Here is a 12,215-nt window from a genome sequence, read left to right as displayed (position 1 = left end):
AGAAGCCGTAGACGAGGCGGGCTCTTTCAAAAGAAGAAAAAATCGAAAACCAAAAACGTGCACAACATTTTTTGCATGTGATTTTTTCCACAATGTCATGATGAAGATTTATGATACCCTACATTTCCAAGCTATACGATATCTTTTACATACAAGCCTTTCTTATCTACTTCCAATCTCTTATAGCAGTGGAATGTAAAGTAAATTTCAATTTTCTGTAATCTTGCATCGGTCACACAGTACAAAAAAAATCATCGGAAAACTGAGCTTTAAAACAGTGCTTATTGGTAAGAATATTTATCAGTCGCATTTCCACGCACTTTCATGAGCACCTGTTTTAATTTGAACCAAACTTCAATTTGATCCCATTTTGCATCGTTTGCTGAAACGCTATTTTACATTATCATCCTCGTCCCAATTTAAAAACAACATGCAATTTGCGAGCCTAGTTATACAAGGAGCAGAATAGAATAAACCATGCATAAAAGGATTTTATCAAGAGCTATTTGAGATAAGATATTTTAGCATTCAGGTGGTCTCCTTTATGGGGGCATTCTTAAAACTTCCCTCGCTACTTAAAATTTCATGTTGCTTTCTACGTAGCCAAATAACGTAACTGATTTAGAAATCGTCTTCCTTTTAAGGAAATGTTCTCAAGCAAAGCGCTCTCCCAAGGACATATGCATTTCAAACTTAGTTTATCACACTGCACCTGTCTGACTAATAAATTGGGCTTCTGGACCGCGAACGCGAAAGAGAAACCGAGGGAAAATCCCACTTTATTAGTCACTTGTAAGGCAGTCACCTTTTTTCGCACCCAGCATCGGCCCGAGTTCAACAATTCATTTTCAAAGAATAGTGTCTCTTGGATACGTTATTCTTTGTTTTAAATTATAAAGTACAGATACGAGAAGGGTCTTGGCTAATATATTTCACTTATGCCAAATGTTAACTGAAGACTTCGACCTGTACAGACTAGCAAGAGCCTCTGTCCATCGCAATTCGACTGGAAAATAGTAATTCATGTAAAATAGCATATCATTTAAATAAAACTAAATTTCCTCGTTTTAATCACCTCAGAAATAAACAGTTTGAAGCAAGACTTGATCTTGATGGTCTTTTTGAGTGAAATCACACTTGCGATGAGACATGAAGTCCCCTTCCCGCTCCAGTTTCCCTTCGGAGGCTCTGTTACAGTGTTTTGATTATCCCCGAGTTTTGGGTATCCCCGTACCCAAAACAGTAGTGTTTTGGATATCCCCTTTGGGAAAACGCAAAACGCCAAAAAATTGAATTAAATGGGAGAATGCGGCAAGTAACATGGCTCCTCTCTATTATTTGTCGTGAGCAAAAAATAATTGCTTGCAGACATCAGAAAATTGTCACCCAAAGTTAACTCTCGCGCTTTAGATTGTCAGTGGATGGTGATGAGAAGTGTTCATTTGTTGTGCAGTATCTTGGAATTGAAAGAGTGATCAATCAAATGAATTTTATAGTCATAGAAATCCCGGTTGAAAGTTATAAATTTTTTCTAAGTCACAATTATTAATATCTGGCAACAGTTAAACTTATATCATTTTAAAATTTCATAATGTGCACGTGAGGAGAAAGAGGTTTAAGGGTCATAACCTCGCCCCTTGCGTCTGGATTGTCTTTTTTTATCACTATAATCTTTAAAGGGTCGAACTGGAGAAGAACGGTTCTGATTTTAAGCCGAAGTGTACATGTATGATGGAACTACACTTCAATAAAATAGACTACCTTGCCACAGCTGTATCATTCGTTGACTTCGTTGGGATACACCAGTGATTGAACAGTTCTGGGCTTACTGGCCTGACGAATAAGCCTAAAAATGAAAAATTCGGGCGGAATACTTATCTGATAACTTGCCCGATTCCTCTGAAAAGACTTACCGCTTGGATATAATACTCCCTCTTCAATTTTCACTAATGATAAGGGAAATTAAAGCACTCAGCCTTTTCCTTTAAAAATGTCTACACAGTGAAAACTCGGTTTAAAGAAATGCCAAGGGACTGGGGAAATTTGTTAGTTACATCGAGGGTGATCTAGTGTTGCTTTAACGAATTTGTGAAAAAACAACCAAAATGTTATATCGAGGGATGGTTAATAGGATTTTTTTGATTTGTTTTGTTTTCGCACTACCCAGCATTTTGGGATGGGAACAATTACTGCAAATAGCAGAGGGGCATTTTGTTGCACATGTTCCGTAAATTTTAATTTGATGCGAGAAACCGCTGGTAAGCACCTGCGTCGGTTTTCAGCTCAGGAATCGCGAAAGAAAAGAAGCAGGAAAATACGTTGGAAAACAACAATGGATCGAGTATTTGAGACAACTTTTCTTGTAAATTTTCCCTCTGTAACCTAGATGGAAGCGGCAAAGTCTTAAAATAGTTGTGTGGTGAGCGGAAGGAAGTTATTTTCAAAAAGCAAAAGATTGTACAAACGACTTCGAATCTTTTCTTGTGATTGTTTGGGCGATCGATGTAGATGATGTTATTTTTGAAGGATGCAAGAGGCCTTTCGAAGAGTACTTATAAATTGGATGGTATACTTTTATCGTCCCGTTGCTATCTCAAGTTATTGTTGATCATTTGAAGTACTCACTTTCCTGTGAGCGTTTTTTAGAGCTCCAACTGTACTGCTAATGCAATGTACTTCAATTTCAGCGAAAAAAAAGTTTATGTTTTGTTTCACAAGTTTTTTTTTGACATGAATCACAACCGGCGGGACCGGTTACCAAAACAAAAAAAGGTCAATGTCGAGTAAAGAAAAGTAAGACGACGTTAGTACTAGAGATACGGTCGCCTTAAATCAAAGAGCTTGTTAGAAAAGGAGGAATAATTGTGGATTTTAACGGAGTAAGGAAAAGTCTTTTCAATCATTAGTCTCGGAAATATCATCAGATATGATCAATGATGTGGAAAAATTGTAAATTAAAACAAGTACTAGTTTGGGCTATAACTCACAGATGTGGAGCGCTCTCTCCCTAAGAAAGGACCATCATTTTGTTCAAACGGCTTTCTGCTTTTACAGAATGCTATCTTAAACCTCTTTCACAGAGTCTTCCATCTTTTGTTAAGGATTCTACGGATTTCATTAACAAAGTAGAAGATTTGAATGCAAAAGGCCCACTCCCTGAGGGGTCCCTACTTGTGTCTTGGGATGTAGTCTCAATGTTTCCGAACATCGACAACAATCTAGGTATTTCAGTAGTTAAGAGGGCACTTAATTCCAGATCTGTTAACATTCCTTCCACTGATTGCTTAGTTGAAGCCGTTGAAATTTGCCTCAGGGTTAATAATTACCAGTTTTCTAGTCAGAGTTTTGTTCAGAAACATGGCACGACCATGGGACCGAAAAACGCCAGCAGCTATGCAGATTTGGTGATGGGTGTCATCGATGAGAAAGCCAAATTTGGAGGTAGCCTGAAACTTATGCTTTGGTGGAGATACAGGGATGATATTTTTGACATTTAGACTCAGGGCTTACCTAAATTATTGGAATTTACTGATTATATTAACGGTTTGTATCCTACTATCAAATTTGAATCGGTTTACTCTGACAGTCATTTGAATGTCCTTGCTCTCACGTTGCATTTTCGTGACGGGTTTATTAGCACTGATGTTTATGCTAAACCCACTGATAGCCACCTCTACCTACCTTTTTCGAGTTCACACTCCATACATTGCAAAAGAGCAGTCCCCTTTAGGATAGCTTTAAGGATCAAACGCAATTGTTCTACTGACGACTTTTTACAAAATAGCGTATTTGAAATCGCAAAATTATCCAGCGGAGCTTGTCGATAAAAAGTTCGACAAAGCTCTTAGTATACCAAGAGCCGAACTTTTGAGGAGAAAGGTCAAGCCAGCAAAGAAAAATTTTCCATTGGTCCTCGACTACAATCCAATTTTGCGGGATATCCAAAAAGTTATTAAAAAGCACTTTTATCTATTACAACCCTCACCAGAAGTCAAAGAAATTTTTCCATCCAAGTCGATATTTGCCGCTTATCGTAGAACCAAAAATCTTAAGGAGATGATGGCGCCATCAAAATTTCGGCTAACCTCTAGTAGAAATCAAAGAGAGGAAAACAGAGGTTGTTCAAAATGCGATCTATGCAAAAACTACTTAATTCAAGCTTCGAAATTTCAAAGTTCGGCAACCGGTCGTCAATATCCCATTCAACAGGGGCTGTCTTGTTCGTCACGGAATGTTATTTATTTGGCCACTTGTGCCAAATGCAACCTGCAATATGTAGGCTCCACCTCGACTGAATTTAAAGTAACATTTCGTAACCACAAGTCGAACATGCTGAAGAACAAAAGAACTTGTGAATTGGCTCTGAACATGAAATTTCTCAAATCAATTTCATTATTATTGAAAAAATTAGATCTTTTGAAAATTCCTTACATCTTGAACGATTATTACTCACTAGGGAAGCCTGTTGGACCGCGCAATTATTCACCCTTAATCCTCATGGTCTCAACAAACGGCGAGAATTTAGATCAAAACACCGCATGAATTACTACAATTGAGTAGTTGTGATTTGTCATTTTTCCAACATGACGTATTTTATTTTAATTTTACTCCATTATCATTTTGATATTTGTTTATTCGTGAGTTCAAGGGCTCTTTTCAGGGATTCTGTTATGTTTGTCACCCGTTTTTCATTAAAAAAAAAAAAGAGGGCCTCGGAGGGGGGGTTATTTCTGCGGTTTGATGGCCCTTTCCTGGGATCCTGTTGTGATTTTTACCTGATTACATTCATTCAGAGGCCTTCAATGAGGAGCTTGTTACTCCGGAGGAAACACTACTAATTAAGTTAGTTCCTTTTTTTTTTTTTTTTTTTCTCTAGTTTTTGTCACTTGTTTGTATTCACCTTATTTGTATTCACATGTCATCCATAGTTCTTTGTTTGCCTTTCATCGTTTAACCCTCCTCAGTTTGTAATTTAGACCTTTGTTGTATTACGTAACCTCAATCTTAAAATTTCTGTTTTGTATATAAGTCGCAATCATTGTAAATAGCCTTTTAGTTTTTAATTTTTAACCTGAAGAAGGCCGAACGGCCGAAATGTTGTGCATTAAACTCGTCCAGAACAGTCAAGAGTTGGCCTCCTGGTTACGTTCTTATAGTACACTTAACTACAAATTCACGTCGAGACATTGTATCCTGTGGATTCTCTTACTGGGAGTTCATCGTTAGGTATACCAATTTTACGCTGCTTATATATATATCTATTCAAAACCTGAATTATGAAGTCAACTTAACTTAAATGAGTTTTTTTCGACAAAAGAACACTTGAATGGAGTATAATGAAGTTATTTATTTTCTCTCTTTCTCATACACGTGACTATGTGTGTCTTGAGAAAGACAATTTATTTATATTATAATCATCAAAATATTCTCATAATTTCAAATATAAAAAAAAAATCTGATACATATGTTATACCACTTTACAAGGAAAAAAAGCGATATCGTTTGCAAATTCTGAAACATTAAGACCCCGTCCACACGAATCCGTTTTCGAAAAGAATTAACAGCATCAAAAACATATATATATGCTCTCGTCCGCTATATTGATTTGAATTTAGGACGGGGGCCTGTCAAAGAGGTTGCACGACGCTATCAGCCGACGTTGGCTGTTTACCTGAAAGACTTCTTCTGTCGGTTAGGACAAAGTCAATTAACGAAAAATTGTGAATTGAAAATAACGCCCATTGTTGTTTTTGCAATTATGATTCAACCTATTTTTCCATCTTGAGCCTTAGGGGCAACGCACTGTATGATTGTTATTCGCGCATTGTAGATTCTTTTCTTTTCATTAATTAATGAAGTCGCCTTTTCTTGTCACTAAAGGGCAGTAATTGCGATAAAGTTGAGGCAGTAAAGGGTCAACAGCATTTTTTTTCGCTTCAACTCTGCTAGGATAAACTACTAGGTGGTGAACTGGCGGTGGTGAGATTGACTTGGTGGCGAACTCGCTGGGGGCGAGTCTTCCTTGTGGCGAGATGACTGTGTACCGCCAATGGATTTAGAGACTTTCTTTCCAATATTTACAGTATGTTGTTTCCAGGAAAGGTTTTCATCAAGGGTCACTCCTGATAATATCACATCCTTTATTTGTTCAATATTACATTAATGTTAAGGTTTTGCCTTTCCTACCCGCGCTTTGAAACCATAGATGTAGATTTTGCATGATTATAGATAACTTGTTAGCTTGGCACTAAGCTATCAGTTTCATGAGCTCCAAAAGTGTTTTCTATCTATCGCGTGATCTATCGTCTATCACGTGACTGTACGTTTGTGCGTAAAAGTCTCTACATTAAACAAGCGCGACCAATTGAATTGCAGGCACAATAATTTATATATAGAAGTTGACGGAGAAGGTAGTATGCACAGTGATCTTATGGTGTGAAAGGTTAATGATTGAGTGTATGATTCCATCTCTGCAGTTTGCAGAGAAAACAGAAAGGACTGAGTCAATGCTTTCTTTTCTTGCGATCAATGGGTTAAATGGTGACATGCACCCGTGAATCATACTACCTGCCGATCAATTAAACTCGTGTATTTTCCATTGGAACATAAGAGTCACAAGAATAAATTATCCCCGTCAACAGCTTAGGAAATGTTTTTAAAAAAAGTATGGAGAATAGGTATACTGATGTAACGGTGCAAAAGGTTAATGACTGATTGGATGCAATCTGCAGAGGAAACAGAAAGTATCAGTTCAACGCTTTCTTTTCGTGCGATCATTGGGGTAAATTGCGACCATGACTCGTGAAAAAAAACCCCGTTCAGAAGTTATAATACAATGATTTGAACTTGTGTTGAGCGAGACTAAAAAGGCTGGCATTGATCAACTATTTTGCTCAGATTCTTTTGCGAAAAAAAACACCTTCCAATCATTCACACTTTTTAACTATGAGTGGCTGGAAACAGTTTTTCTACGCTTTGGTCGACCTTATTCAATGCACTTAAGACCAAATTTAACCCTTTGCAGTCACATGTGTTTCGAAATAGTGGGGGTTTCACGACAATCGTTTTCCGGGTTTAATTCTTTTTACTTCTGAATCTCACGCCTCAATTTGCAAAAAGAGTCAATGTTATCCTTCGCTGCCTCAAAAGAGTTTCTTGAGTTGCGATCGATTAAACTCAAGTACTTTCCATTGTTTGCTTGCAATGCAACGGTTCCATCTGGTTGATCATGTACTGTAAACTGGCTGGGAGAATCAGGAGATGTCTTGGCAGCTTCGATGTAATCGACATTTCCACGTCTTATTCTCGACAAATACTTCCCATTGTCTGCTGTAAGCATCAGCTTGCCACTGGACTTCGTGGCTACAAATCTTGTGGTACTATCCTTCTGACTTTTTGCCATCTCGATGTAATCAATTCCCGATCGATGTATACGACTGAGATACTTGCCATTGTAACCTTTGAAGGCTACACCAACTGGCCAGAATCTATCCAGGCTAAGAGTGACATCTAAGATAGTATATAGAGCAAAAGAAAGAATATTCTAAAAACCTTGTTTTGAACTAAGTGGCAGTGAGCCTACGATGACCGGGCGTAGCCAGGGGTACGTTTAAGACAGAAGCAAGCCAAAGAGGGAGAGACTGGAGCAGGGCAATCCTCTCGTGAAAACTGCAAAATTTTGTTTCTTTTCATCTTTTGCCATCTTCTTGATACCGTAAAGTAAAATTGACCCAAGGGTTTACTCACTTTGCTCGCAAAATTTCCCTCTGAAACCCGCTGCACAGACGCACGTGGAATCATTACCGCACTCTCGAGCTCCTTGCACTGGTTGCCAGGTCCCTCCGTTCTTACATGGGTTATTAAAACAGGAAAGCTATATGGAGATAAATGCAAATTATTTGAACTATTCTTTTAAGCGATTCAAGGCAGTATGGAATCTAAATTAACGTTGATGACATTTTATCTATAACTGAGAAATGATGGCAGGCTACAATAATCCGATAATGATATCTCGGAATTCACAAAGTACCCCCCAAAAAACCCTTGTTTTTATGGTTACGGCGGCTCAACGACTTTTTACGATCTGATGTTAATCACGAGTCGTGGGAATTCATTGGTCGATTGATTTCATTCAGTTATATTGTGTAAACATTAGCAGCTGAATGCATCAGTAACTTAACACTTCCGCAAGCGGCAGTAATTCTGGGGTTTTTCTAAAAAATAAAACTCGAGGAATTCACTGCCGCATATTTCTAATTTCACTCAGTAAAGAAATAAAATTGCGATCACAAAAACAATGCTTTCTTCTTTCGGACTCAAGAGACTGAGAGATTTGTTTCTAGTTGCTAGCAGAAGAAAACTCTGTAATTAAAGATCATGACGCTATGATGCAAATATTTAAAATTAAGCAACTGTGAGTCAAAACAGTGATGTACGAGTGGAAATCGATAGAATCTGACTTGACCAGGCAAAGAACGGTTTGGATCGTCGCGTTAAAATCAATTAGTACCATTGTTTCCTCTGAAAAAAATATTGATGAAGCCAGTTCAAATGATTACAACTTGACTTCTTTGCCAGTTACCATACGCTGCATGCGGTGAAGGTGTTATGTTTCAAAACAAGTGAAATTCTAGTATTTCGTTAACAGCTATAACAATTATAATACAAAGCTGAGGAGGAGATGTACAAGTTATTTATTTTTGGAGAGAGAGTTAGGATTACCTCGACACAATAATAATGCGAACTTTTGTTTGCCTTCAACTTGTCGACGTTTCTGTATTTATCAGAAGACAGCAACTCACACCAAAGCTTTCCATCTCTTCCTTTGGACGGGGACATGTTTACAGAAAGGCACAAATGACTCCTGCGGCATTTAAACAGGCACTCCATTTCGTCCATTACGGTGATTATCCCAACATGAGGAACATTAAGATGATAATGCATGGTTTTTGAAAAGAGCCGTTCTTCAAAATTCCCCCCTAAAATAGACAAATTCCTATTTTAAAGGTGACAACGAAGAATCAGAGAAGTATGATAACCCATCAACATCCTGTTTAAAATTGTTTCATTTAAGGTGCAAGTGATACTAAAGCATCAGCATCAATAGAATTACTAACCTGAGGAACAGTTTAAGATGGTTGTCAAAACGTAAAACAATAAGCAGGCATAGCACTTCTTTTCTCTGCGCATGATTGGACTCAAGCTTCCTTTGGAAAATCGCCACCTCCTTGGATATGCTTGGATCACGAAAGAAGAGGCTACTACACCATCTGTAAGAATTCAATGTTTGAACGATAGACAGCACTTTCCGTCGGTTTAGCGGCGTAATAACCCACGCGGGATGTTGAGAGAAAATCAAAAAGGTACGTGGACAGAGGCGGGTGATAAACAAACTTTTCGAGTGTTCTCCTAACATCCCAAATAGGTTATTATGCCGATAAACCGATAGAAAATAAGCTTTATTCCTTTTATGAAATAAACTAATGCGAAACACATTATTTCTCGGCGAATATTTATTTTTATAACCTGATCAAGTTGATTCTTCTCTTTACATTCAACAACTTACGCGCGAGGACCAATCTTAAAAATTTTACCATCTTGATCAAGCCGAAGAAATAAGCTAGCGCCGAATTTTCTCAAACCTTTCCATAAAACATGAAAGAGGATAGCAAAAACCAAAGTTTTCACCGCTTTCTATGAAAAAGCAATGTTTTCTGTTTTATCAGAAAAGACATTACTCATTCATGAGTAGTAATTGTGGCTGAGTGAACGCAGCTGTGTTTTGTTATATGGGAAAATTGACGGACGGAAAATTGCAACAGTGTTCTAGCGGACGCCTATTTGTGTTACCCGCAGCAAGTGGGTCTGCAGTTGCCTGGTCATCGCCAAGAGCTACTGTAAGGACCTTACTGCGGGTGCAAAGCTGTTTTACGTAATGTTTAAAAAACGAGCAGGAGTGTTTTATCGGGTTTAAAACCACGAGGCGCAGCCGAGTGGTTTTTGACCCGATAAAACACGTGCTGCGAGTTTTTTGAACGGCTTCAAAACATTCTTGGAAAAGCGTGTGTCAAGAGAGTTCATAACAATTATGCTTTTGTGAACGTTAGAAATTAGCATACGAGAAAAACTGATCTGAACTGATCCAACTGATCTTGAATTCGAAGTTTCAGATGATGTATTGTCTAATATGCCTTTACCAGATTACTGTACTAATGGAATAGAGAATTTTTCCAGATGTGTATTTCACAACTGTACTATTAATTTGGTGCAAAAGTAAATTTACTGTGTGAAATTTGTTGAAAGAACATTAAATATGTTCCGACCATTTGTTGTGTCAGTTTCTGTTGATAATTAATAAATATTCATAAGTCACGTGCAGTGTCTTTATATCTGATAAAACACCGCATACTAATAAGGATGAGGTTTATCGATATAAAGTCACTGCACGTGATGTATTATCTACCATTTGATAGGTTAATGGGCTTATGAATTATTAATGAGTTTTTGAAGGAAAGCATATTGTCATGAGGTGGTGGCCTATGACTGCGGTGCACCATTTTTACACGTTTCCAACATGGCGGGCTTACCATGTGATTGCAGAAAGAGAGGACCTATACTCAAGGGTGTAATTCCTTGTGAATCGCATCCCATTCTTTTTTTTTTTTTTTTTTTTTTTTTGCTTCCTTGCACCTGACCAAAAAGCACACCTTACATTCCTCACAGATAGGACTAATCATTAAGTACATCGCACCCCTCTCGACATTTCTCCAAAAACTGCGTTTGAAGTGAACGGTTTCTCATTTGCGAAATTGTATGCTGTGTTTGTTTGCTGGCGTGAAGTCGGTAACATAGCCTTTCAGTATCGTAGAAACTGTAACAGATTTGACTAATAATTGTTAATTTCTGACTTAGCCTGAGCAGCAATGAGCAAAAGAAGGCATTTTGGCAGTACTGGGAATACTCCAGGCAAGACAGCCTCGAAAAAAGGCTGAAACGAACCAGCGGAAAAAACGTCGACAAAAGAGAAGCTTGAAGAAGTTTGTTTTCCAGCAAAAGCACCTCTTCTAGTACCATGCGACCCGTAGAATGATAAAGAGAAGAAACTTCAGCATTGGTCGAATATGTGGCCCTGAATTGGGAAGGATCACACACAAAAGGCTAGCAATTTCTTATAATGAAAGTTTCAAAGGGACACTTGTGCTAAGCTGATTGTAGATGCCACTTCTACTGCCCTTTTTTTTTTAATTTCCATGCCTGCTCCCTTTTGCCCTCTCACTTCAGTGCTATGTTTTTTTTTCTACCAAAAGTTCCTCTCGCTTTCTGAGATTAAAGTTTGGGAGAGTTACAAGATTTGGTGAATGCATCGATAATGAGAAGAATCGAAGCGCAAAATTGGAACACCTCAGCTGCTCACAAATTTGTAACAACTCAGCGGCATTCTAGTAAGCGGCCTCCAGTTTTAAAATTTTGAACCAGAAAACTATGAACTTATGTGATACCATCAGTCTTCTAGTCTACGTAGTCTAACCCTTCTGGCATTCTTTTTTTTTTTTTTTTTTTTCTTTTTTCAGCGATCTTTGCGGGAAGAGAAAATCTATCCAAGACAACAAACGGTTTTACGGTCGGTGGTTCTTTAGACAGATTTGCGCGCGTATTTGTTAAAATTATTTGTAATAGCATAAATGGTTAGCTTAACTGTTGCGATATGGACGCGAAAAAAGCACTACGTTGCTGAACGACTGAGTGCATGATTCCATCTCCGAAATCAAACCTGCTGCAATCTGCAGAGGAAACAGTAAGTACTATCAGTCAATGCTTTCTTTACCTGCAATCATCCTTGCAAATTGCGACCGTGACTCGTGAAAACACACTACGTTCAGGAGTTACAATACAATGATTTGAACCAACTTTGGGTGAGACTAGAAAGGCCGACATTGATCAACTCTTTTGCTAAGATTCTCTTGCGAAAAAAAAACCTTCCTATCACTCATACCTGATCGAAAATTTTATCACTTTAAGTGGCTGAAAACAGTTTCTCTATGCTCTGACCGGCTATCTTCAGAGCGCTCAAGATCAAAATTTAATCTTTTGCAGTCAAACGATTCTCGCACGTAATATAGTGTTAAAAACTGAGTTGAAAACGTAAATTAGCCACCGTAAAGAGTTTAAAGGCTGACGTATGGGGCGTTAGCCCTTCGTCAGAGCGATTGATTCTC

General features: G+C 38.1%; 1 protein-coding gene across 1 annotated transcript; it reads right to left on the bottom strand.

The window, feature by feature from the left end:
* Positions 1-6,246: 6,246 nt before the first annotated feature.
* Positions 6,247-9,202, bottom strand: LOC131775814 (uncharacterized). Its single transcript, XM_059091941.2, has 4 exons — positions 9,117-9,202; positions 8,722-8,978; positions 7,747-7,873; positions 6,247-7,509 (listed from the first exon to the last, which is right to left on the bottom strand). Exons 1-4 carry the CDS (start codon positions 9,187-9,189, stop codon positions 7,085-7,087), a joined length of 882 nt encoding a protein of 293 aa, XP_058947924.2. The 5' UTR covers positions 9,190-9,202; the 3' UTR covers positions 6,247-7,084.
* Positions 9,203-12,215: the final 3,013 nt, after the last annotated feature.

Source organism: Pocillopora verrucosa, chromosome 7, assembly GCF_036669915.1.
Source record: "Pocillopora verrucosa isolate sample1 chromosome 7, ASM3666991v2, whole genome shotgun sequence".
Lineage (NCBI taxonomy): Eukaryota > Metazoa > Cnidaria > Anthozoa > Scleractinia > Pocilloporidae > Pocillopora > Pocillopora verrucosa.
The sequence above is the reverse complement of the archived record's forward strand: the minus strand, read 5'-3'. Positions and strand labels throughout refer to the sequence as shown.

Excerpts from the sequence above, each read along its gene's own strand:
- LOC131775814 (XM_059091941.2), bottom strand. The coding sequence starts at position 9,189 with ATGCGCAGAGAAAAGAAGTGCTATGCCTGCTTATTGTTTTACGTTTTG. Across the intron at positions 8,979-9,116 it reads CATCTTAAACTGTTCCTCAG|GGGGGAATTTTGAAGAACGG; the intron begins GTTAGTAATTCT and ends TGTCTATTTTAG. Across the intron at positions 7,874-8,721 it reads CGCATTATTATTGTGTCGAG|CTTTCCTGTTTTAATAACCC; the intron begins GTAATCCTAACT and ends ATCTCCATATAG.